This window comes from Mustela putorius, unplaced genomic scaffold (assembly GCF_011764305.1).
Source record: "Mustela putorius furo isolate JIRA1106 unplaced genomic scaffold, ASM1176430v1.1 tig00000596_pilon_pilon_pilon, whole genome shotgun sequence".
NCBI lineage: Eukaryota > Metazoa > Chordata > Mammalia > Carnivora > Mustelidae > Mustela > Mustela putorius.
The window spans coordinates 13,724,724-13,750,173 of NW_025421428.1; the positions used below are offsets into that span (position 1 = coordinate 13,724,724).

General features: G+C 64.8%; 1 protein-coding gene across 3 annotated transcripts in view; it reads left to right on the plus strand.

Annotated features, from left to right (window-relative positions):
• Positions 1 to 25,450, plus strand: part of ADAMTSL2 (ADAMTS like 2) — a 31,038-nt gene extending 5,588 nt beyond the window's left edge. For 2 of the 3 annotated variants that reach the window (XM_004757010.3, XM_045082697.1), the window contains exons 7-19: positions 79 to 202; positions 2,739 to 2,819; positions 5,095 to 5,270; positions 10,828 to 11,176; positions 11,594 to 11,966; positions 16,091 to 16,188; positions 19,448 to 19,574; positions 20,367 to 20,580; positions 20,667 to 20,822; positions 21,324 to 21,494; positions 21,828 to 22,004; positions 23,830 to 23,974; positions 24,832 to 25,450. In XM_004757010.3, coding sequence (XP_004757067.1) covers positions 79 to 202; positions 2,739 to 2,819; positions 5,095 to 5,270; positions 10,828 to 11,176; positions 11,594 to 11,966; positions 16,091 to 16,188; positions 19,448 to 19,574; positions 20,367 to 20,580; positions 20,667 to 20,822; positions 21,324 to 21,494; positions 21,828 to 22,004; positions 23,830 to 23,974; positions 24,832 to 24,950 — 2,310 coding nt within the window. In that variant the 3' untranslated portion in view covers positions 24,951 to 25,450. The remainder of the gene's footprint in view (positions 1 to 78; positions 203 to 2,738; positions 2,820 to 5,094; positions 5,271 to 10,827; positions 11,177 to 11,593; positions 11,967 to 16,090; positions 16,189 to 19,447; positions 19,575 to 20,366; positions 20,581 to 20,666; positions 20,823 to 21,323; positions 21,495 to 21,827; positions 22,005 to 23,829; positions 23,975 to 24,831) is intronic. The other variant, XM_045082698.1, reaches the window with a different exon arrangement.

Below are 25,450 nucleotides of genomic sequence, written 5' to 3' on the forward strand. Positions count from 1 at the left end.
TGTCTGCCTGTGGCCGTCGCGGCGCCCGGGCCGGGTCCCGGCGCTCTCCCAGCGGCTCTCTCCGTCTCCTTCCTGCAGCCCATCGGCTGTGACGGGGTGCTCTTCTCCACCCACACGCTGGACAAGTGTGGCGTCTGCCAGGGGGACGGGAGCAGCTGCACCCACGTGACCGGCAACTACCGCAAAGGGAACGCCCACCTCGGTAAGAGCCCCGCACCCAGGGCCCCCCGGGAGCCTGGCCCCGAGCTGCTGAGCGCCTCTGCGCAAGTTCCCTTCCCTCTCGGGCCCCTGATCCTCCCCACTGGGCCCTGGGTGGGCCGGCCAGGTGCTCCGGGAGACCCCCCTTTGGCTAGGAATCCTGGGCCGTTCTTTATTGAGTACCTACTGCGTACCAGGCGCCTCAGGGCACCCTTGGATGGGGGATCATGTTTGACCATTGCAGCAGCCCCAAAAGGGGGAAACTGAGGCACATTTCCCCCACTTCACAGCTAATGTGAGATTTGAGTCTGGGTATGAGGATTCTGGGGCCTGAGCCCCTGAACCTGAGTTTCAGGGGGCCGAAGAGGTGCAGAGGCCGATTCCGGCACTGAGTCAGCCTCGCCCTTCCCCAGGCAGCGCACGTCCATCCGTCCGTCTGGCGTGCGGGTTTGGTGTGGCTCGGCTGGGGCTGGTGGGGCGTGGCGGGCAGCTAGGGGGGCTCAGCGCGTGACAGTTTGTGGTTTGGAACAATGCACTTTAGCCCTCGGTGTGGAGCTGACTGCATTTCTGGGTCTCAGTGAATACTCGTGGGGTCAGACTGGGGAAGGCGGGGCGCGTGAAACCCAGCAGGCACATGGGGAAACCGAGGCCCGTCATGGGAACGCCGGCTCAAGGTTCTGGAGGGAAGCTGGGCAAGTCTGGAGTCGGAGCCACCTCGGCCCCGGGGCCATGGGGACCCCAGCCGTGTCCTGGAAGTCCCACTCCCCACAGGAGGGCTAATTTCGGAGTTAATGACAGGCTGTGGATGAGAGATGGGCAGGCCGCACTGAGGAGGGACAGGATAACGGTAGGAGGGTCTGAGATGGGGGACCCAGAGCCAGACAGCCAGCGGGGGTCTGAAGAACACACAGCCAGGGGGCGGGGGGCTTTCTGCCAAATTCCGGGGCATGGAGACAGCAGCGCATCTCCCTCTGAGTGCCTAGGGCCATGTTCTGGGGGCTACACGAAAGCCTGGGAGACACGGTCCATGCCCCATGGAACTGCCCCCTTGAGGGGCTAGAGGCTGACACTTCCAATCCTGCTGACATCTGCTGGGTTGGTCCTGGGTGCCGGGCTGGGGCTCTCACACCTCAGAACATTGCCAGAAAGGGATGGGCACGCGGCAGGTGCAAACACAGAGAGCAGCGAAGAAACTGGCGTGAGGTCACACAGCCAGAGGTGGCAGAGTGGGGTCCCAGCCCAGACAGCTTGGCTCTGGGGTCCAGGGTCCTAAGAGCCCCCCCGTATGCTTCCTGATAAAGGCGGGTGTGCTTACCGTGGCGCCAGCCCTGCCGGTGCAAAGGCCATTATTAAAGGTGTAGGAACCTTGTGGGCCGGCTGCTAATTTGAGAAGGAATTCTCTGAACCCTACAGTTAGAGAAATGGCCATTCACCGAAGCCTCCTCTCCCGCGCTTTCCCCACTCTCTGTACTACCAGTGTGCAGCGGAAACACTGCCAGGGCGAGGGGGCTAGTGCGCACCTCCCACCCCGCTCTCTCCACGCCCAGCCCAGCACTCAGGGAGCCCGAGCTCCGCGGCCATGGGGGCGGCCAACACCGCGGGAATGGGCTCCCGCTGCAGACCACAGCCCCCCTGTCCCCCGTGCCCCGGCCCAGAGCCACTTAGCACCCTCTGGCTGGGAGGGGCCAGCTCAGGGCTGGGGGAGGGGCAGGCCTGCAGGGGGCGGAGGCAGATGCCCGGGACTCTCCTGGGACACAGGTGTCACCCTCCGCAAACCTGATTTCTGAAAGCTCCATCACCAGTGTTTCCTGGGAAATGTTTCCATCTCCAGGCTTTTAAGATCTTTCCTCCTTCTCCTCAGACCACCCTCTACTCTCTGCTGGCAGTACCTCTCTCATCCTCAGACCCCTGTCCCCCAAGACCCTAGGTCCCGTCATTGGGGGTCTCTGCGGAGGGTCCCCATGGTTGCCTCCCGTCCTCTGCAATGGGCCCTCAGCTCAGTGCCTTCAACCCATCCTTGAAGGCAGCAAGTGTTTGAAATCCCTGTGATGCTGGGACAGCATGGGTTTTTAAAATAATCGTAGTGACAGGACCCTCAGGGCGAGGCTCAGTGCCCTGCAGAAACCACCCCACGGGCCTCGAGTGGGAGCCAGTGTCCTAGATGAGGAGACAGAAGCCCAGGGGCTCAGGGCCATCTCAGTGGCACAGGGCAGCGTAGGACCTAAGTCTGCGGGCCCCTAGCAGATTTAGGGTATCTGTGGCCTGTGGGGTCTGTCCAGAGGGGCTACGGCAGGGACTGAGGAGTGTGGTCACCATGACCTTGATAGGAGAGGGCCATGGAACCTGGGTGGCAAGCCAGCCCTCCAGTGGCACAGGGCTTTTCTGAGGGCCTTGGAGTTGGGTCTTGGGTCTGGGTGTAGACGTTCATGGAGGGCTGCCCCAGCCCCTCACCCCCAGGAGCACGGGACGGTGGGGACTTCCCAGCCAAGAGGTGGCGGCCGTGGCGGACCCACTGTTAGCTCTCATCCCGTTTCCCCCAGGTTACTCTCTGGTGACCCACATCCCAGCCGGGGCCCGAGACATCCAGATTGTGGAGCGGAAGAAGTCTGCTGACGTCCTGGGTACGTGAGTGGGGCCTGGTGCTGCCTGGCGTGGGCTTCGGGTTTTGTAGGCCGTGGAAATGTCTGGATGCAGGAGGGGCGCTTGACCCTGGACCTGGCCCACAGGAGACGGTCAGGCCCCAGGAGCCAGAGCTTGACCTGGGTGTGTGTCTATGTGTGTCAGGGGGGTGCTAGGGAAACGGACCTCACCCCCAAGTGTGGAAGGCCCTATCCTCAGAGCCACTCGACAAAGAAGGGGCCGGCGAGGACAGGTAGCGAGTTCCCCGTCCCTGGAGAGCCTGGCACAGGCAAAAGCTGGAGGTGGGGTTCTCTGGCTGCCCCCCACCCCAGGGCACAAGAGTGAGACTCAGGAAGTGAGTAGGTTGAGACAGAAAAAGAGCAGGTCGGTGGCCAGCAGGAGGCCACGGGGCATGTGAAACAGAGATTCGCTTCAGACTCAGGCCTGGTGGCTCTCGGGTCCAGGCGCTTGCCGCTGGAGGGTCTCTGGGAGGCCGCCGGGCCGGGGCAGGGAGGGGCCTTCAACTTGAGGATTCTGTAGTGATTAGCGTGTGTGGCTGAGGTGGGGAGGCCCCAAGCTGGTGACAATTTCTGGAAAGTGTCCCCGTGTAGTTCGGAGAGTTGGCCTGGCAACGTCCTGGTCTACACTCCCGGAGGGCAGCCTGAGGCCCTTCTGGCTGAAGTGGGTGGGTGGGCGCGGCCGCTGGTAAGCCGTCCTGCACCTGGCCTTGCCCGGGGCGGGGCAGGCCGGGGACCCCGGCAGGGAAGCCTGCCCCGACGCCTGGCTCACTCCCCCGCATCTCAGGGCAGTGCGTGAGAGCCAGGACGGGCGGGGGCACGCCCACCCTTCTCGGGGGATGCCGTGGGTGGGGACTCTGCCAACGGTTCCCCAGGAGGGACCTGGCCTGGGCTCTCCGTCCTTGAGGCCCCCGAGCCCTGCCCCCTTGCCAGTGGCGCTGCACACTCCGGGCCCCAGGCCCCGCCACCCCAACTCGGGAGCCAGGCCTCTGCCAGGCTGGTGGCTCTGTCTCCCACTGGGAGGGTGGCGAGGCCCGGAGACGCTGCGCTCTCGGAGCTGGCTGCAGAGTATCGCTCTTGAACCAGACGTGTGGAAACAGCAAGGACAGCCTCGAGCCGAGGGAGAACCGCAGGAAGGAAGGTCATTATTGTCAGGAAACGGGCTTTGGAGGCCAGTCGGTGACTTAACCCTGTGCTCATACCTGGCTGCAGTACGTGCCCCAGGGCGCAAAGCCTGGGTGGTCATTCACGCTCTTTTCTGATATTGCTACCTCGAGGGTGTTTTTCCAGCAGATGAGTCTTGCTTGTTGCTCTGCCTGATAGTAAATGACTGGCCAGGCTCCTCTGCCCGGGTTGCATCAGGAGCTCTGGCAACGGAGCTTTTCCCCGCCCTCAGGCCCGTTTCCGGACCTGGCTCTAAAGACAGCCTCTGAAAGGCGCGCCATGCCGCAGCATGCAGACTGTCTCCTCATTCCCGTCCCCTAGGCCCAAGGCCCCCAGCCCCTCTGCCGGCCCTCCACAGCCCAGGCCACCCAGCGGCCCCAAACAATCAGCTCTGGGCAGTGGCTCCGGCCTCTGGGGCTGGCAGGAGACGGGTGCTGAGGGTTGCACGCCCGTTCCTGCTGTCCGGGCGTCATCAGGCCCGGGTCAGGCCCTGGGAGTGGCCGTCCTTCGGAGGTCCTCTTGCCAAGCGTCCACCCACACCCCGTCTCAATGAGAGGGTGACTAAGCCTGTGCCCAGGCTGCCTCCTGCCACACTGAGGAGAACGGACGGATCGTGTAAATGGTCCTGGTCACGGCAGCTCTGGCCACAGAATGTCAGGGCTCCCAGGGACAGCAGGGAGCCGGTCGGCTGGCAGTAGTCCAGCCCCGAGCCAGCCAACACCTGATGTCCGCCGTGTACCTTCCCCAGTCTCTGAGCCCTTCTGGTCCTCCTGGTCCCTTAGCCCTGATGCTGCTCATCGTGCCTCTTTAGAGGTGGCTGGACGGGACCACCAGGCTCCAGGCCAGCCCGATCCATCTCCTGGACAATTTATGCTGATGGGGAAAGTATGTTCACTCCTCCTTACTGTTCCCAGGGCAGGACCGCGTGCCCGATGTGGTCGGAGCCTCTGCCTGCCTCCCTCGCAGCAGGGAGTGTCCCGGGGCGGGTCACTGGGCTGAGCTGGCCGTGGCCGCCTGGGTGGGGGATGCGGGGCGCTCCACGTCCCTCCCCTCCTCTGGCCCGGCCGGCTCAGGTGACGGGGCTTCGCCCTTCCAGCCCTGGCAGATGAAGCCGGCTCCTACTTCTTCAACGGCAACTTCAAGGTGGACAGCCCCAAGAACTTCAACATCGCGGGCACCGTGGTCAAGTACCGGCGGCCCATGGACGTCTACGAGACCGGCATTGAGTACATCGTGGCGCAGGGACCCACCAACCAGGGCCTGAACGTCATGGTGGGTGAGCCGGGCCGGGGCCGGCGGCGTCGCGGGGGGTGCCTGGTGCCCGCGCATGGACGGCCCTTCTGGCCCGCGAGGCAGGGTCTCCCCGGTCGCTCCCTCGCTCATCCGCCGCCTGGGGCCTGTTGGTCATGTCGTCTCCAACAACCCGTTAGTGCGTCAGCTCGTTTACCGGTCACTGCCCGGCCGCCGCCGTCTCAGCCCCACGCCGGGGTCGGCAGCCGGTCCGGCACTGGCTCGCGCGTCCGTCCGCTTGTTCCTTCACTCACTCTTTCATCGGTCACTCACTCACTCATCCGTGAGTTGAGTCACCACGGTTGTTGGGGACCCTGGGTCACCCTGGGTCGTCGGGATCCGCGGGAGTTGCTGAGGACGCGACGCTAGTCAGGACTGCGGGGAAAGGGCCCCCCCACTCCGCACGGGTCTACCCCCCCCCGGCCTAGTTCCCTGCCCCGCTCCACTGCCACGGGCATTCTTGCCAGGTCCGCAATGTTGATGTGGGACCAGGGCAGTGCTGGTGGCCCCTGTCCCGTCCCCCACCACCCCTGCAGGATGCTCCTGGCTTCTGGGAGCAGGGCAGGGAGGGAGCCGAGGGGAGGAGAGAGCTTGCGCCAGCTCTGCTCAGCTTACCACAAGCTTTCCCATGGCCACTGTCTAGAACTGAGTGCCGTTGCCGCTTGGTGCCCCAGCATCAAGCAAACGGGAGAGGACTTGTCACTGAAATCAGGGGACATCCGGTTGGGCAGTTCTGACATTTTTCAAAGTCTGGTGGCTGCTGTAGAAGCCGAGGGATGCACTGGGGCAGAACCCGCCCACCTGACCTGTGTGATTTCCAGATCCCACCAGGATGCGCCCCCATATCCCCCCTTGAGAGGAGAGGCCTGGGCACGTGGAGCCAGTGACCGGCGCGGGCCCAGGCTGGTCTGCGACACTGCTGGGCTGAGCCAGGTCAGCCCGCCGCCCCAACCAGTCGTTCCTGTAACGGCTGTGCGGAGCCGTCTGGAATCGGGGGCTGCCCCCCGCTCCCCACACGGCTTCTTGGCTGAAGAGCTTCCCAGGATGGTCCCAGAACCTCCTGGGGGCCACAGACCTCTGCACCTTCCGTGGGAGCGGCCCCTGAGGCAGGCCGGCTGCCCGGCTTCACCCCAGCTGGGGGAGCTGTGTTGCAGGTCGGGGTCCCAGGACCTTGGGACAGAGGTCTATGGGGCAGGGTTGGGGGTGTTCTCAGGAGACGAGGTGTGGCGTCTCAGCTGACCCCCCGGGGCCCTGGGGTTGCAGGGACCCCTCAGAGCCGTGTCAAGTTGAGGCAGAAAGGCCGGAAGCTACTGGGGGAAAGGGCGTGACCTTGGGAGAGGCAGGTCTCTGGCTGAGGTTAGTTCCTGGGCCAGGTCTTGCTGTGAACTGTCCAGAGACACTCTGGGCATCTCACTGAACGGCAGGGCCTGGGGACACGGCGCCACACCTGCTCTGTCCGTCTGCTCTGTGGAACGGGCTTACCTGGGCTCTAGAATTCTGGTCGGCTTCTTCCCAGGGAGCCTCCCAGGAAGGCTGGTGGGACGGACTGCAGCTCGTCGGCGCGTCACGGGGCTGCTGCGGCTCCTAGAACGTGCCTCCTCCCCTAGCCCCTCCGGCCAGCCCTCTCCTAGTCTAGGTGGCTCACCTGGCCAGGAGTCCGTGTCCCTCTTACCGAAGGGGTCTAGGCTCCCCTTTCTTACCCAGTTACCATCCGAAGTGGGCAAGGGGGAGCCGGAGGGGCCCCAGCGGGGAACCGGATACGTTCTCTGCCCCTAGGGTTGAAGCATCCTTGGCGGTCAGGGTTAATTCCCCGCCAGGGCGGCCGCTCCTTTCCCGATGCCGTCCTGACATGAGGCTCCCAGGTGGACCAGGTGGTGGTCAGAGCTCACAGTTGAGTGACATTCTTGCCGTGTCTCCTGCTGACAGCGTCCCCCACCCCCACCCCACCGCCGGCAAGCACAACCTATAAACCTGCAGACCCTCGAGCCCCAGGGCACGGGAACCCCAGATGCCCGCAGGGGCCGAGGGAAGGGTGACCACTGCGGTGTCCGTTCTGTTTCCCAGACCCATGCAGTCTGCCCACTGGGGACCCGGGACATGGTGTAACAGAGTGTCCCCCCGCCAGGCCCCCCGTTTCTCGGCACCTCGTTCTCAGGCAGGCAGCATCTGCGTGACGCAGCCTGGGGTGGTCCCTGTGGATCTCAGGATCACGTGCCCGCCGTGGCGCCTCCTTTGCTAGAAAGTAGGTCCCTTTGTCCTATGCAGTGTCCCTGGCAGCCTGTCTCAGCGGATCAAAGGCCCTGTGAGCCCTCGGGTGTGGGCGTGAGGCCTTGAGGGCGGGAAAGGCCACCTCAGCATCAGAGAATCAGTCACTTCCCCTGCTGGGATAGAACGTGGTCTCCAGCACTCGCCTTGCCCTGAGAGAGCCAATGGCCCCTCAGGGCTGCAAGCTAGCTGGAGGGTCAGTGCCAGATGGCCAGCACCTGACGGAGGGACTTCCCGTCGCGGAAGTAGCTAGAGCTGGCATGGCGAGTGAGCACCTTGCCCTTGGGCTACGCCTCGTCTGCCCCTTGCCACCATGGCTGTGCGCATCCCACACCTGCCGTCCGTGGGCGAACGGATGGCAGAGGCTGGCCTGGGTCCACCTGTCACATGGTGGCTCAGCGCCCCCGTGGGGACACTCCCCGGCATCTGACGCCCACGGATCGAGCCCCAGCATCTCCCCCAGACCTTCCCCTCCGTGGTCTTACACCTTGGCCAATAGGACCCCAACCCGCCACCCAAGCCACAGGCCACCCTGCCACGAGTCAGGACATGTCCTCACCTGTGCTACTCTGCGTTTGCTACAGAGCAGGGCTCGCGCCGCACACACAGCAGGAAGCCCACTGGGAGGATTTCCCTTGGGGGCAATTTTGCGAAGCCGCCCCTGAATGGGGTCCTGGTGAAGCGGGTCCCGTTTTCAGCTCATGCCCCACACGGAGCGGACCCATCCGGGCTCAAGTTTGGCTGTTTTTCTCCTCCCTGACTTCGTCGTCATGGCACCCACGCAGCGGCCGCTGTGAGCGGTAGGTGCTGGGTGGGGGCTCCGAGGCCGAGGGTTTTCATCAGCTGCGATCCAGCCTCTGCCCGGATTGTGCCTCGTCCTGGATGGGGCGATGCCGGCTCCCCGTGGACCGCTGCCGGGCCCTCCCGACTGAGTAACTTGGTCGAGTTCGCGCTGGCTGCCCCGGTCCCTTGATGTCCTGGGGTCCCACGGGTCCATCTCTAGTAGGGCCCAGTACTGTGTCAGAAGCTCTTTTCCAAACAACGCATATTGCTCCAGACAATATGGAAGCTCTTTTCCAAACAACGGCCTTGCTCCAGAACGCCGGGGGACTCCTTTGTCACTGCCTCGTGGAGGCCGGCCGCTGCGGTCCGCATGCTGTCTCTCCCTAGCTCTCTCTGTTACTGTTTGCCTCACTGCCTTGCCTGCCACAGAGCCCTTCTCCCCAGGACCCCACTGAGGCCTGGCAACTTCCTCAGGCATCCAGGATGCGGGTGGGATCAGCATTCCCGGATACGAAATACGCTACGTCCCAAATTCGTCGTAGGGAGGAAGTAAGATGCAATGGTGTGATCTTTACTTTCAAGGAGTGTCCTGGCGCGCCCAAGGCCACCGAGTCCTGGGGTGTTTGCCGGTGGGGGCTGGGCACTGAGTCTTTATAGGGTTGAACATTTGATCCTCCGGAATACAGATGCTTTGCCGAGGCCTCCTGGACCATTTCCTGGTCCGCTGGTCCGGTAGACACGATGTTAGCTGTGAAGAAGACCCGTGTGAGGTTCTGTAGAAAGGTCCAGACCCCCTTGCACTGTAGGAAGTCGGGGAGCGGGATTTGCTGAACACTGCCCTGGGGCAAAACTGCCAACGTGTACTGTTGTCCGTCCCAGGAACGGAAACCACTCCTCCCTGGTCGGGCTCGAAAAGAAGGCATTTGCCCCATGAGCGGCCACATGCAATCAGCTTGGGGTCATGTTAATCTGCTCCAGGGAAAGCGCCGTCTCTGTGGCAGGGCTGCCGCTGGGGCCCCGGCTTGGGCGGGTATGGGGGGTTCTCCATCGCCCTCCTGGACCTGTCTTGTTTCCATAGGGGCCAAACTGTTGAGTTCGGTGGGGGAGGTGGGGCCACTGCCTCGTCTTCTTCAGGCTGCCAGGAGTGGCCCTAATCTCTGTAATTCCCCAGGATGCAATATTGTCTTCGATTTGCTTTCTCAGATGGGGATGGGGAGGGGCTTGGGCTCATGAGCTTCCGCTTAGCTCTCCCCGCTGTAGTAGCTCTTACCTGACGGGCTGAGGAGCCGACTACCCGCCATGAACTTGGGAACCGGGGAAGCCTTGCTTCCAGCAGATACACAGTGAGCCAGACTTGGGCCATAGTTGGGCCACTAGTCCCCCACATGCCCTCACACTCACAGGGGGCAGGGATGATGGCTTGGGTCCCTGATTAACCGTGACAACCCGGACCCTGGTTCGCTAATACCGACCCATTTCTCCAGCGAACCTTAACTGTCAGTGACGGTCGGCTCTTCGGGAGAAGAGCAGGGGGCGTCGTTACCCTATAAACTTGTGGCCTTCTTCCAAGGCCCTGGCCGTTGGTCAGTGGTTTGTGGGTATGAATGCCGGCCCTGGAAATCCGGTGGAGATGGGATTTCCTGGGGCAGCTGCCCTCAGCCCCTTGAATATTCATCTTCGATTCTCTTTCGAGCTTATAGATCAAGAAGCTGGTTTTCTGGGCCGGTTTGTTTGTCCCCTGGGAGACCTTTGTCCTCCTGGCTGTGTGCAGAGGTCTCTGTGGGACAGGCCTCCTGGCAGCCGGCCTTGTTGCGACGATTGTGGGGATTCTGGTTATACGACGGTGTGTCCTGCCGTCTGCTATGGTCTGTGGACACTGAACGGCGTCCCTCCTTGTCCCTCCAAGTGATGCCAGCGCGTCCTCACAGGCACAGTTCCTTTCACGCTGGAGAACAGAAGGTCCCCCCGGGTGCTCCTGCGGGAAACGGTCACTCGGAGGGATCTGCCGCCTTTCCTTAACGCCCCCACCGTCGGCCAGGGCCTCACCCTTCACTTAGCGTTGGCCTCCTTCCTCTAAGCCTCCTGGACCTGCCCCAGCGGCAGGTTAGCACTTTCTCCCAGAGCTACACCATGGGATTTCTGGCCTGTGGTGAGAATCAAAAGCAGATCGGGTTTTAGTCGGCTTTGTGACTCGTAGAACATCCTCTGGGCACCTGCCACGGCCTGTACCTGGGGAGGACAGCTCCCTCTGCCCGTCCCGGGGTGTGCCCCTGCTCCCCAGGCTTTGGGTCGGGCTGCCTGAGGGGTGAGGGGCAACCTGGGTGGAACCCCCTTCTTTGGGGGAAGGGCTCCGCTGCAGGCCACGGCCGGAAACGCGTCTGGCCGCTCGGGACAAAAGTGCATCTTTGCCCTCGGGGCTGGGGGCGCGGAACCTCGGCGCCCCTCCAGGCTCGTGTGGAAGGGGCGGGGTCCCAATTCCTCTCCCCCGCAGGTGTGGAACCAGAACGGCAAGAGCCCCTCCATCACCTTCGAGTACACGCTGCTGCAGCCGCCGCACGCCCGCCGCCTACAGCCGGTCTACTACAGCTTCTCCGAGCCCGCGTCTGAGAGCGCGGAGAGCCAGGAGCTGGACGGCGCCGCGCTGCTGGGCTTCCTGCGGCACAACGGCTCCTTCTACGGCCAGACCTCCTCCGAGCGCCTGGGCCTGGACAACCGGCTGTTCGGCCACCTGGGCCCGGGGATTGAGCTGGGTCTGAGCAAAGGCCAGGAGACCAACGAGGTGTGCGAGCAGGCCGGCGGCGGGTCCTGTGAGGGGCCTCCCAGAGGCAAGGGCTTCCGAGGTAACCAGGAGCGACAGGCTGGGGCGGGGGCTTCCTAGGAAGAAGGGGGTCTTCTGTCCCCAGCAGCCCCGCAGACGGGAGGCTTGCTACGTGTGTCTGCCTGGGAGAGGCAGGCCTGTTTCAGATAAGCTCACGTGCTGAGGTCCAGGCCAGTGGGAGCTCTGGGGGGACCCTATTTAATCCACGGTGGAATCAAGCAGATTTTCCTGCCAGAGGGTATCCGGGCCGGCTTGCACACGCACCTTTACTTGGCACCCTGCACCCCGTCCCTTGGGCAAAAACCTGCCTCTGGGGGGCTCCCGGTTCGGGTCTTTGCTGCCGGCCACACCAGCCCCCCTCCTACCCCCTGCCCCCATGGGCAGCCCTCGCGCCCACACGAGGGAGCGCTCGAGAGTGAGCTACCTGTCTCCCTCATAGACGGCAATGCCACTGGGACGGCTCTCGCGGGGGACAAGGATGACCAGGAGGTGGACGCACGTCTCCCCTCTCAGCGGCTCCTCTCTGCCAATGTCATCTCCGATCAGCTCTTGGGCGCAGGGTCTGACTCCAGGGAGCTCCCCTTCAACGAGACTGGCAACAGCATCTTCGCGCCGGGCGGGCCGAGGAGCTCGGCAGCCGAGAGCCTGTACGCGGACTACGAGGAGAACGGAGGAGGCGGTGCTTATCTGCTCAATGGGTCCTACCTGGAGCTGCACAGCGACGGCATGACCAACGTGTCCTCCGAGGCCCCGTTCCCCAACGCCAGTGCCAGCCTCCCCACGTTGGCCGGGAACCGGACACACAAGGCCAGGTAGGGCTGGAGCTGCCGGGCGAGGCTCGGTGGGTGAGGCCAGACCCTGGGGCGGAGGCGGAGAGCCCTTCCTGCGCAGGCTCTTGCCCCCTGGATCTGAGGAGGCGCCCGAAGCCTGGGTTTTAGAGAGCCTTTCCCGCCAGTTTGGCCCGTGAGTCAGAGGGGGTGCCGAGCGCCCATGTGTGACCCCAGCTCTGGTTCAGGAGAACCATTCTGAGGGGTCATCGTGAGCCAAGCTCGGGCCAAGCATCCACGCGCGTGGAAACACCTGTCACAACACTGTGTTCGGACAGTGATAGGGACCCAGAGGGAGTCGTGCCGGGGAGGCCAAAGGCCTGGGATCCGGCGGGTGCTCCAGGCTCCTCAGTGCATGTGGAGTGGCTCGGCTCGACCCTCCCTGCAGGCCAGAGAGGAGACGGGGAAAGGTCCAGTGGGGCCTCGGCGAGCGGCCAGACCCCAGAATCAGGCCTTGGGAATAAGTCCTTCTGCTTCAGGGGCTGGAGGTGCCCCTGGGATATGTCAACCAAGGGCCTACCTGGGGCCAGGGCCCCAGAGCTAGGGACACACCTGGAGACACCTGCACAGTCACAGCTGGCTCTGGGTTGGAGGCTGTTGGGAGCAGCGTGGCCCCAGGCCTGCTGCTATCCCGGCCAGGAGACAATCCCTGGTGACAAGTCCCTTGTGCTGTCGATGGCCACCATGGAGGGTCTCTTGCTGTTCCCCAGAAGCTCGGGGAGCAGCTCCAGCTGTTTCAAGCGGAGCGAGTCAGGCTCGGCTGTCGCTGGTGGAGGCGGCGGGGCAGGGGTGCTGGAGGTGGGAAGCACTTGGCGGTTTCTGTTTTGTCTCTGGAGACCCACCCGAACCCCCGGCTTTAGACCCCAAACAGGAATGGGGCTGAGGGTGCGGAGGTGGGCTTCCTTGGGACCCTGGAGGACTGGGTTTAATAGAAGGTTTGGGCTTCACTCACAAGGTGACATGGTCGGGGTGACCCTCTCACCCATGAGCCTGGGGACAAGAGCCGCAAAGTGGCCCCCCTCTGGGTGGAATTCTTTGCAAATGTGGACAGTGAAGCTTCTGAGGCCGCCCTTCTTCCCGCGGGGCCCACCAGGGCTGTCTGCCCACCTGCCTAGAGACCCGCAAGCTTGCAGGGTATGGGGCCTGGGGGCACGTGGGACCCAGCGGCGGGAGGGGCGGTGAGCTTTGCTTCTAGGAGCACGTCGAGTCAGAGAGCGGGGTCCAGGGGCAAAGGGCCGGTGTTCACCGCGAGCCAGCACCTGGGGGGGCAGCCGGTTCCTGAAGCCTCCGAGGCTGGTCTCCATGTCTTTCGCTGCCCTCTTGTCGGCTCCAGGCCTGCCCGGAGGGTGACGGTCTATCCCCAGGGGCAGCCCCGGATGAGGACTCGGGAAACAGAACCGGCAGTAGCGCGGAGCCTCCAGCACGGGGCCGGGGTCCTTGCAGGCGCCGGAGACGGTTGGCGTCCCTCTCTGAATGGCCTTCTCGGGGCGGCGCAGAGGCCCGGCTGCCTCGTGCGGCTCACTGCGCGGAGAGAGCTCAGGAAGGCGCATCGGGGCCCCCGGCCACCGTCCCAACTTCCTGTGTGACTCAGGCGTGTCTCCTGTCCACTCCCGGCTTCCGTTTCCGCATCCCCGAGTGCGGGGCTAGGAGGACGCCCCAGGGCCTGCCGGTTGGGCAGCCCGGGATCCCCAGGCCAGACCACGAACACACGAGCTTTTGGGTCCTTAAGCCACGTATTCAGTGTCTCCCCTGCCCCAAACCCAGACGACTGTTCCCCCTTCCCCTGCCCCGGGGCCTCCTGGGCCATAGGGATTGATAGGATTGATTGTGGCCACTCAGCCAGCCTGGCCGGTCCCAGTCGGACCTGGGGAGATGCGGCGGCGCCAGCCCCAGCCATTGCCCGTCAAAGGATGCTGCCGCGGGGAGACCAAAGATGGTTTTTGGAGATAAAGGGCCCAGGGAGGCCGTGGGGGAAACCAGCAGGCCAAAATAGCCCGGCCGGCGCGCTGTCCAAACACAGGAAGTTGTGTCTGCTCCGAGAGGCCGAAATCAAAGGGGCAGCTCAGAAAGGAAAGGTTATTTTCATCTCTGCCGAGCAGCCACAAACAATCAAGGGAGGCCCCTTGGTCACCAGGCGCAGATGCTGGGAACCAGCACACGGGGACTTAGCACCCCCCACCCCCCCCACTAGCCCCGGAGCGGGCAGAACGGCACCAGGCTTGCTGGTTCGCTTGTAAACAAGAGACTCGGCCACTGTCTGAGCGCGTCTGGCCGAGAGGGGCACTCTCTTCCTTCCAAAGGGAGGCAGGAGAGGCGTGGGTGGCGCAGAGATCCTGGGGGTGTTTTCCTCCTGGGGCGCTCACTCCTTCCAAGAACAGAAGCTGGCAGGCACGCTGCGGTGTTGGGCACGGGCGCACTGGGTTTTCTAGAGGGGCTCTGGTGGCCTGATGTGGGCCGTGGGAGAGAGAAGCGTGGGCAGCACCTCCAGAAATACAATTTGTGTTTCAGCCCCGAAGGGTTATTTTGAAGCCGGCTGCTCGCTCTCTCTCTCTCTCTCTCTCTCCCTCGTCGGAATGAGTCACGCAGCCTGCTGGCTAAGGAGTGTGTAATTAGTTGAAGATAGTACAGCTTCCCCATGGGGGGGTGGGCACGGGTGGGATCTTTTCATCTTTCTTGTTCTCGGGGAGAATTTAAAGTCACGGAAAGGGGGGCACCCGGGGAGCCGGGTTCCAGTCCTCCCAGCCAGGCACTGGGACGGGGGCTCCCTGGCCCTTCCTCCCCGGAAGACTTGTGCAGGGCAGCTGGGGCTCCCTTCCAGGTTCCTGTGGGTCCCTTGCTCTGAGATGACAAGGTCTTAGGTGGGTGAGGGGCCCAAGCACTTCTCGCTCTTAAGGAGGAGGAAGGGAACCTCCCCCCCAACCCGGAGGTCCGTGAGACGGAAGGGCTGGCTGTTGGCTGTGAAGTCACCAGGTGAGGGGCTCGGTGGCTTTAGCGACATGTGCCTTCAGGGCCACGTTCCCCGAGAGTGGACCGTGGGGCTGGTCCACGCAGCAAACCTGGAAGCAGAGCGAGCTCCCAGTTGAATCCAAACCAATGTCTCGGTCGCAGAGGCGACGGGCAAGCCCTTCAGAGCATGCGCCCCGGGACCTGTACTGAGCCCGGCCACCGAGGGAGCCGCAGGTCCCCGTGAAGGGACCTGGGAACGTGCCCACGTGGACGTCTCGTGGAAGGGTGGCGGTTCGGGGCAGTCGTCAGCCGGCCCCCACGGGCGTGAAGGGCAGGGGCGCGGGGCACCAGAGCAGTGTCCGGTGTGCCAGCGGCGCCCCACGTCCCCTCCTGGGGGCCGCCCTCCAGCGCCAGCGGCCACACCTTGGAGCCGAGTCTGGGGCGCCGCTTCCCTCCTCCCCCGCTGAGCCCAAACCCGGCCTGCACGTCGGATACGGAGGCCCCAGCACACCAACTGGTTCAAAGAAGCAAACAGTCCTAACAATAGTTGGCTTCAGCCGCCCGGGCTCTGGCCAAGAATCATAGCTGGTCGCTGGCACGGCCTCAGCTCCCTCTCCCTGCACAACAGCCATCTCAGACCTGGGCAGAGGCGTCTGGAGGGGACCGGCCACTCCCCTGTCTGCCGCTGGGCTTTGCTGTTTTGATCCTGGGAGGCCGAACGGCTAGTGTCCCCGTTCAGGCTGCGTCCTGAGACGGCACGTTCTCAGCGTGGAAGGGGCCTTCTGCGTCCCTTGCGGGGGAGTGGAGGAAAGCAGCTCACTTGCCCGTGCTGGGAAGTGACAGCGGGGAGCCGGCACGTGTGCGGGGAGCCGCGGCCATGCGGGTGAGCCCCGAACTCGCCCCCAGCCTGGAGCCGGGGCCGCTGCCGTGCCGTGTGCCCGGACGGCCCCCGGCCGAGGACAGAGAGAGGCCAACGTCTGCTGCTCCCAAAACGTGCCTCCCTGCGGTGCCGCCTCCTGTCCCCTGTTCTGGACAGCACACGGGCTGACTCGGACAGTGTAGACTCTGCCCGGGGCCAGGGCAGGCTCGCTATTCCCTGAGGGCACAGCCTGGGGGCCCAGAGCCCCTCCGGGAGTGCTCACGCTCTTCTCCACACCTTTCAGGACCAGGCCCAAGGCGCGCAAGCAGGGCGTGAGCCCCGCAGACATGTACCGGTGGAAGCTCTCGTCACACGAGCCCTGCAGTGCCACCTGTGCCACAGGTACGGGCCGCCAGATGGGCCACACACGCTCAGCCTGCCTGCACCGGGGTGGGGTGGGGTGGGGGGAAGCTGCGGGCCCCCTGCCCCCGGGAGCTTATCTCCTGATTTCCTGATGGGAACGGCATTGTGAGGGGACAGGAGTCGGCGTCCTCCGGCTCCCAGGGGCCGCACCAGACCACAGTCCGGCCTGGCCTCCTGGGGCTCGTGCCGGCTGCCCCCTGCACACCGTTGTCCGCTGTTCTTTGTATGGCATTTTGTTAGGGCGGACGTCCTTTTGGTTGAAAGTTAGACCGCCCAAGTGGTAAGGATTTTACTTCTGTTCACAGCAGTTTAGGAAGGGGAGCTCGACCCACGGGGGCCGGGGGCAGAGTCGAGGACCCTGTCAGGGGAACAGGTGGGAACAGAGACCCACCCCCAACCCCCACCCCTGCCTCGGTCGCTCCTAGACAGACAGACACATGTGGTCAGTTACAAGTGTTGAGCTGAGGTTCGGGCCCGCGTCTGTCTGCCCACATGGCTGGCCACCTCCGTGCTGGGACCCGGGCTTCCCTCCCCGGGGGCTGCTACATGTTCAGAGTCAGACCCAGGGCCCGCGCCCGTGGGAAGCATTGCAGGGAGACCCCAAGGGCCGCCTCGCCCGCGCCTGCGACTTCATATTTGGGTCAACACCCGGGGCAGCTGCTCGAAGTGTGTGATGCCCCAACCCCGTCCCACAGCCCCACATCGGCCTCTGCCATCTCTGGCCTGTGGGAGGATGAGGCAGGCCGCGGGTGGTCAGGGCGGGCTCACGTGCGCCTCCTGCAGCCCTGGTTAGCATAGGAGATGCCCGGGGGAGGAGCTCGCACATGGGCACCGCCTCCACGACGGCCACCCTCCGCTGACCCCTAGAGAGCCTCCTCAGCGGGCTGACCCGAGGGGGCTGGGCACGTGGGGGCGGGGGGTCAGGTTTGCCAGAGGCTGTCTCAGCAGTGCACAGACGGGGTCGGACAGAGCCGCCCGGTCTCCCCGGGACGCTGCGGGTGTTGGAGTTGTCCTGACATTCTGCGTCTGGGAGCCTCTTGTTTCCCTCCCAGATGCAGGGCTCCCTGCGGAGCTGACAGCCCTTGAGATGGGGGGGGCAGTGCCTGGCCCTGGGCAGAAGACAGTCCCCAGCAAGGACACAGAGCCACTTTTCCTGGGTCACAGAGTGGCCAGGCAGGGGGATGGGCTGGCTCTGCCTCTTGTGAACCAAGGGACACGGGAGGTTGAAAGAAGAAAGGAAACGGACAGACAGAGCGGACAGACAGGCCGGGCTCTGCTCTAGGACACGCTCTCCTTTACCCGAGGCTGGCCAGGAGCGAAATGAAGGGCCCTGGTAGGGGGTGAGCTCCCCATCACCACGAAGGCACCCAGCTCGGCCCAGGTGGCCGGAGGCAGAAATGGCCGAGTCGGGTTCCTGCTGAATAGCCCCCCGGCCACCACCTCTTGTACACGCCACCGAATTCGAAGCTTGTGACTCTGGCCAGCTACTCTGGAAACCCCATTCTGTAGGGTGCCGAGGCCGGGCCAGGTGGTAGTGGGGTCACACGCCTTCTGGGGCCCATGGACTCTGTGCGGGATCACAGGCACACAGTAGGGGCCCCTTGGCACCTTCGGGGTGAGGGCTGGGAGTGGTGGGTCCGGTGGGCCCTGAGCCCGGTCCCCTGCCCGTGCAGCACGCCCATCTGTGTTTCATGAGCCCAGGCTCCCTGCTCGCTTTGGCTTAAAGGGAAGGCCCCATGCGTGAGGAGGTTTGAAAAGCTCTGCACTCGAGACGGACGTGACGAAGTAATCTGGTACCTCGACTCACCCAGGCTCTCAGGGACGTTCCCAACCTGGGGATGACCACGCTGAGGCCTGGAGAGTCCGACAGTGTTCCTGCGAGCCTGCCGTGATGAAGGAGACAAGGAGCTGGGTCTTGAACCCCAGTACCTTTTGCTCCAGCCCTGCCACGTTCCCGGTCAATGGTGAGGTCTGAATGGGTAGTCAGGCACTTGGCAAGGGTCTGCAAGTCCCCAGCGCTGGACCTCCCTGGGCCCCTGAGCTGGTGTCTCCAAGGCCTGGAACATTACCAAGCAGACTTGGCCAGGAAGGGCCCCCTCCACCCCCCACCCCCACCGGCCCCAAGAGAGGGCAAAAGACGACGCAGCCCAGTGCTGGCCCCGAGGAGCGAGTGATTGTAACCTGGCTCGTCCTCTACGGAAAAAAGAAAAAAAAAAAATCCCCTTGTAGGCTGCTTCCCAGGCAGTTTCGTTCCATCCAGGCCTGGGGCTTGGAGAGACGGCGGCTTTCAGACACGCGCCGCCGGGAAGGGAGGGCTGGGGCTCTCCATCAATGGGGAAATAGGTTTCCTCCTGGGGCGCCGGCAGCCCCATTGAGGAGGACTCCACTGTCTCCGTTACTCAGGGAGGTTGGGTCTCCGCATCTCTCTCTCTCGCACACACACACCAGCAGCAACAGACCCCAGCCCCACCGGCCTTCACCGACCCCCTCCAATCTCCCCGCGTCATCCTGCTTCCTTCGCAGGGACACAGCCGCTGCTCGGCGCGTGGGGCCCAGGTGTCCGCGCAGGTGTCCGCGGCAGGGCTGCCCGGGCAAGAGGACCAGACAGGTTGGGGGGGGTCAAAGAACCAAGAGTAACGGGTGAGAGCCGGCCCGTCACACAGGGTCCCCCGAGGGGATTTACGGGGTGCTGGGGCTCCAGGGAGGGGACACACATGGAAGTGGCTCGAGAACGTCCCAGAGAGTCGGCTAAGGGTTCCGATGTGCCACAGGAGGGCAGGGAGAGTCTGAAGACGGACTGTAGCACCTGGGGGCAGCCCGGCGGGGCCAGAACGACGCGCGCTTCAAACACGGCCGTCCGCCCACCGGCCCGCTCGACGGGGATGGGGGCCGCTGAAGGAGTGAAGTCGGGGACACGTGGCTGCGTTTCCTCTGGGCTGTAAAGGGCCAGTTTGAGCCCGGGGTTTGTGACAAACGAGGTGGGCGCTCGCTCTGAGCCGGATGGCGCCGGGGTGGGGCTGGTGACGAGGGCTCAGACCCGGAGGCACAGGCGCGGAGAGTTCAGGTCCATGAAGCCCTCGTCCCTGGGCTCTGCTGCTGTTCTAGAAGCCGGTTATCCCCAGTGCGAGCGGGGGGACCTCTGAGAGGTCGGGTGACCTGTCTGTGCTCGCGTGGCCCACCCGCTGGTCTCCAAGGGACTCGCCTGGGGCTCACGGGCCCTTCCTGTGTCCTGAACCAGGGGTCCTGTCGACCTACGCCATGTGTGTGCGCTACGACGGCATAGAGGTGGACGACAGCTTCTGCGACGCCCTCACCCGTCCGGAGCCCGTCCAGGAGTTCTGCGCCGGGAGGGAGTGCCAGCCCAGGTACCTGCCACCCAGCGCCCTGGGCGGGGGGTGTGGGGGCAGCTGGGGGGCGGCTTTACCTCAGCCCCAAGGAGCAGCAGGAGTTAGCTAGCATCCGGCCCCCACCACCGGCTTTGTGGGTGGGGGGCTGGCGTGGGCGTCCAAAGCGGGTCCGCCCTGTCCCACGCTGCAGCACAAAGGGTCAGAGACTGGGCCCTCAGCACGTTCTCTTCCCAGTCATGACCATGATGGGGTCCCCAGAGGAGCGCAAGGCTACACACCTCTCCCCCTCCAGCTGGCCTCATCTGGGCCCTCTGTCTCCTGCATATCTGTTCCCTTCCAAGAAGCTGGTTATGTGCTAGGGCCTGCCCTTACCCCCTGGGAGCCCTCATGGGGGGCAGCACAGGGCTCGGGGACACTGAAGCATGATCTCGCATAGAAGCAGGGAGGGCACTTTGGGGGGAAGCAACAGTATAGGCCACGGAACAAGGCCAGAACATGGGTCCTGAAGTGGCGGGAAAGCCAGGGGTTGTGGGGAGGGTGGGCGGGGGAGGCAGGTGGAGGCCGCGTGGGCTGCTAGGCAGGCTGGCGGGCGCAGGCTCCGGGCACGGGCCCCCATGCCTGACCTTGGGTGACTCCTGGGGGGCTCAGGACCTCCACCCTGAGGCCTCACCAGGTCCCGGGGATGGGGGGTGCTTAGGTCGCCGTGGCCGTGGACGCGGTCGGGGGTACGTTCCCCCCGGGGCCAGGGGTTGCATGGGGTTCCCGCTGCAGGGAAGGGGCGTCTCTGAGGGCGGCCCCGTCCCGAGGCAGGTGGGAGACCAGCAGCTGGAGTGAGTGCTCGCGCACCTGCGGCGAGGGCTACCAGGTCCGCATCGTGCGCTGCTGGAAGATGCTGTCCCCCGGCTTCGACAGCTCCGTGTACAGTGACCTGTGCGAGGCGGCCGAGGCCGTGCGGCCCGAGGAGCGCAAGACTTGCCGCAACCCGGCGTGTGGGCCGCAGTGGGAGATGTCCGAGTGGTCCGAGGTGAGCGCGCGCGGCCGAGCGGGTCCGCAGGCCCAGGGGCCGCGCACGGGGCCGCCCTGACCCCGCGCTCCCGCGCCTGCCCGCAGTGCGCCGCCAAGTGTGGGGAGCAGAGCGTGGTGACCCGGGATATCCGCTGCTCGGAGGACGAGAAGCTGTGTGACCCCGACACCAGGCCCGTGGGGGAGAAGGACTGCACGGGCCCCCCCTGCGACCGCCAGTGGACTGTCTCCGACTGGGGCCCGGTGAGGGCAGGGCCCGGCTGGGGCACGGCGGGCTGGGGAGGGCGGCTGCCACCCCTGCCCCGGGATGGTGGGTCCCCGCCCCTCGCCCTGCGGCCCCTCAGTCTCCCTGTTTGTCTCGAGTAAGGACGTGGGGTTCGAACACCCAACCAGCTGCCCTCCCTGCTATTGTGAGGAATCTAACCCTTTCTTGTGACCTCCCCGTCTGTCTGTCTCTGGGTCACAGCTGCTCAGCTGCTCACTGGGGTCCCCTGGGGGTGTTGGGTACACAATGACCTTTTTAGGTATTTTAGGTGTGCTTTTCTGCGTCTGTTTTTCACCGAGCATGGAATATTTCTGTAATTAGAACAGAAAATGTTATTTAAAAAGTGGTAGCCATGGCAACTGCTCCCTCCCCCACGCTGCTGCTGCCCGGGGAGCCCGGGAGCCGGTCCTCTCTGGGAACGCAGCAGGTGGGGGGACTTGGAGAGGGCCCCGCCCCTAACCCCAGCCTCCCCCCTGCAGTGCAGCGGGAGCTGCGGCCACGGCCGCATGATCCGGCACGTGTACTGCAAGACGGGCGACGGCCGGGTGGTGCCGGAGTCGCAGTGCCAGACGGAGACCAAGCCTCTGGCCATCCACCCCTGCGGGGACAAGAACTGCCCCGCCCACTGGCTGGCCCAGGACTGGGAGCGGGTGAGTGCCGGGGGCCAGCAGCCATTTGTTCCCGTGACCACCTCGTCTGCCCTCTGGACCCGTGGTTCCCACCAAGCTGCTGCAGGGGGCCCACTGTTTGCCGCATCCGCTTGGGACAAATGGTCATGCGCCATTCTGTTTCAAAACAGTTGGTTTTCTGCACAATTGCTTTTGATCCAATGTGTCTGGGGCCCGATGGTTTTCCACCAAAGAGCTCACCCATCTGCCAGGGGCGCCTTACGGACCGGGCCGTATCGCGCAGTCGTGTGTGCGATGTTCTGGTCCTCCTGGCCTCTGGCCTCTGACCCGGCTCCATCTGTCCCCTGGCCCCAGTGTAACACCACCTGCGGCCGAGGCGTGAAGAAGAGGCTGGTCTTGTGCATGGAGCTGGCCAACGGGAAGCCACAGACCCGCAGTGGCCCTGAGTGCGGGCTCGCCAAGAAGCCCCCCGAGGAGAGCACTTGCTTCGAGAGACCGTGCTTCAAGTGGTACACCAGCCCCTGGTCCGAGGTGAGCACGCCGCCGGCCCCTGCGCTCGCGGCCGGCCCTGCGTTCCGGTCCTGCCGTAAGCGGCCCTCACTCACCCCCGCTGCGCTCTCCCCATGTGTCCTTAGCAACAACGCCTCTCCTGGGCCCCCAGACCTCTCTCCACCTAGTGACCCACCCAGGGACAGTGGGGGGGGGCCACGAGTGGTCTTTGAACGTCCCTGGGGAGGGGCAGAGAACGGGAGCCCCGGGGCCAGTGCGGCTGCGGCCAGGCCATGTGACCGGGGGTCTCCAGAGCCTCCGGCCTCCGTGTCCTCATGGGCACTCATACTGTGGGGAGCAAGGGGGACACGAGATGGACACTGCGGGGTGTCGTGTGGGACAGGGAGCCTCAGGCACTCAGCCGTGATGTTCTGCTGTGTTCCTCAACATACACACCCCAGGCTTCCATGGTCTTGGTCGCTAGGATGATGGAGGCCAAATGCCCCAATCTTAGAGTTCAAGGTGAAGACTTGGGGAGTAAGACAGGGTGAGTCTGGGGGCTCCACGAGTGCCGCGCCCCCACATGGGCTCAGGGTTCCCCTGGAAAGACTTGAGGTGACGCCAGTCTTGCCCCACATGGGACCTCTGCCTTCTACAGCGCCCACGCACGCTCATTCAAGAGCAAACCTCCACTCTGCGTCACCCACGGGAGGACCCACCTGGGGAGAAGGAAAGGGGCTGAGGGTGGGGGTCAAGGTCCGCCCTCCCCTCCCTGGCCTGGCTGGGCCGGAGGGTCGGGAGGGCCTCAGGTGGGGCTGAGGGGCTGGTGAGGGAAGAGCCAGTTTCAGAAGACGGGGCGGCTGCGGAGGTGGGCCCGGGGCCTGGCAGGAGCGGGTGCTGTGCTGGGGGGTGGATACCAAGACCTGGAAGTGAGGGGAGCCACAAAGAGGGAGCAGGTCCCCCGCAAATGGGCTGAGAGCTGGGGGGGACATCCCCGTATTGCCCTGTTGACGATGGGTGGGTGCAGGGTGACTGAGGCGTTGGACCTCTGGTGTTCTGCCCCTGCGGCCGCCCCCCAGGATGCGGGCTCCACAGGCGTTCACTCCTCTCCAGTCCCCCCCGGGCGGAGGGTGCCCTCCGGGGACACAGTCAGAGGCTCCTCAGGGTCCCCGCCGTGGGCGGTCCTCTGTGCCAGTGCCCATCTGACCTCCTCTTGCCCCCGACGCCGGGAGGGGCTGAGTCTAAATCAGTTAAGTGGGGTGAGTCCAGGGCTGGGGCCTTCCCCCCGCTTGGACCCCTTGGGGAACCGAAGGCTCAGGTCCCAGATGTGCCTGGGTGATGCGGGGTCACCCAGAGCCGGGGGAGCGAGAGGGATCCACCGCCCGTCGGATCTTGGCAGGAGGCCGGCGGGGCATCTGGGGTCAGCAGATGTCCCTGGTGTTCAGGGTAGCTCAGCGGGGTTTTCCAAGGGGAACATCTGGACGGGGGAGCCGCGGGGGGGAGTGGTGACTTTGGAAGATGGGTTTAATTGGCCCACGACAAACACAGTTATTTTACTGGATTGGAAACCAGTGTTCTCCGTCAGCCATGGCCCCGTGAGTCTGGAGTGTTCTGTTCCATGGGCCCTGGGAAAGCTGAAACCGAAGGACCCACCCAGGGACAGTGAGGGGGGCCATGACTGGTAAAGCTGGTAAAGCTGAGCAGCCCTGGGTGGGGACGAGTGTCAGGCCTTGTGACCCCCACCCCCACCCCTGCCTGCGCGCTGCGACTCAGCAGCCTGGGGGGAGGGGTGGGTTTCCTCTTTGGCCTGAAGCCCTGTTTTGCCAGGTGGGGAGGGGAGCTTAGGTCATGCTGTCCCTCTCATCAGTGCACCAAGACCTGTGGTGTGGGCGTGCGGATGCGAGACGTGAAATGCTACCAGGGGACAGACATCGTCCGGGGCTGTGACCCGCTGGTGAAGCCCGTCGGCAGGCAGGCCTGTGACCTGCAGCCTTGCCCTACGGAGCCCCCAGGTAAGAGGGGGAGGCTGACAAAGGTGGGCCGAGCCAGAGGCCGAGGGGTGAGCAGGTGTCCGTCGAGGCGCCAGGAGGACTCAGTGGTTTAGTGGCTGTGACGGCAAGTCCTACGGGAAGCAAGGCTCCCCCCGCCCGCCCCCTGCAGAATGGCTGAGCCTGGCTGGGAGGTGGGGTGGGCAGGGCAGCAAGTGAGACCTGACGGGGAGCCGCGCGGAGACGGGCATCTGGCTTCAGGAGGTGGGGCCGACTGTGGGCGAGGTCCCCCAATCCAGGGAGGCCTGGCCTATACAGGGCGCACAGCTCAGGGGCCGGGCGCAGGAGGCTGGCCGGTGCGGGCCGACGTGGGCTTGAGTGCCCGGAAAAGGGGCCGGGTGCTGGGCTCCGTGGGGGCACCCGGGAAGGTGATGAGTGGCTTCGTGCCTGCTCAGCAAGAGGGGACGCCTGTGTGCCTGCTCAGCAGAGGGGACGCCTGTGTGCCTGTGGGCCTCCTGGGAAGTGAGGTCAAGGTGTCCTCCCGCCCTGGCTCTGGCGTTGCCCTTCCCGTGCACAGGTCAAACCCTGGGGGGGGGGGTACTGGGCCCTCCTGGGGAGCTGGGGCAGGGGCAGGAGAGGGCCGGCAGAGGAGTGGTGCTCAAGGGCCCGAGGCGGGCCGGGGGGCCCCACTGCCCCTCACCTGGGATCATGGGCAGGTAGGGGCCACCTGACCCCGGGGGCTCCGCTGCCTGGACCACCCGCGAGGAGCCCCAGCTCCCGCAGATGGGGAGATGAGGTGGGGGTCTGGTCCTGTTGAGTTCTCACCCCCCGGCCGCCTCTGATGCCCGCCTCCCCTCCCCCACACCGTGTCCCTCCCCTAGATGACAGCTGCCAGGACCAGCCTGGCACCAACTGTGCCCTGGCCATCAAGGTGAACCTCTGCGGCCACTGGTACTACAGCAAGGCGTGCTGCCGCTCCTGCAGACCCCCGCACACCTAGGCCCTGTGCCGCCCCTCGGACACCCGAGCGCCCTGCCCCTGGGGGCCCCCCACGGACACCCTTCCGGAGGGCGCCTGGCTGTGAAGACCCGCCCTGAGCCTCTGTTCTCCCCCGGGGGACGGAGAGCACTCCAGCAGAGCCGCCCCTGCCTGGGAAGGCGTTTCTTTGTGGTTCCCACCGGCAGCCCCCGGCCCGGCGCCCGGCCCCACCGGAGGAGCCTGGGAACGTCCTCTCCCCCTGCGGGGCGACGGGGTCGAGGAGGGCTGGGGTGGTCAGGGGGTCCAGAGGCCACCTCGGACCCGGATCCCGTCTAGGGGAGCTCCTTCCAGAGGAGTCGTATCTCGCACGAGCATCCACTTGCCTCGTTACACGAAGCTGTCACGCGCACGAGGGACCCGCTGCACTTTACGCCCCGGGAGGAGGCACTGTTTCTCACGCTAGGGTGTGGTCGTCTGTCAGTACTCCTGTATGTCAATAAAGTGGTCGTATTTATGGTGGCA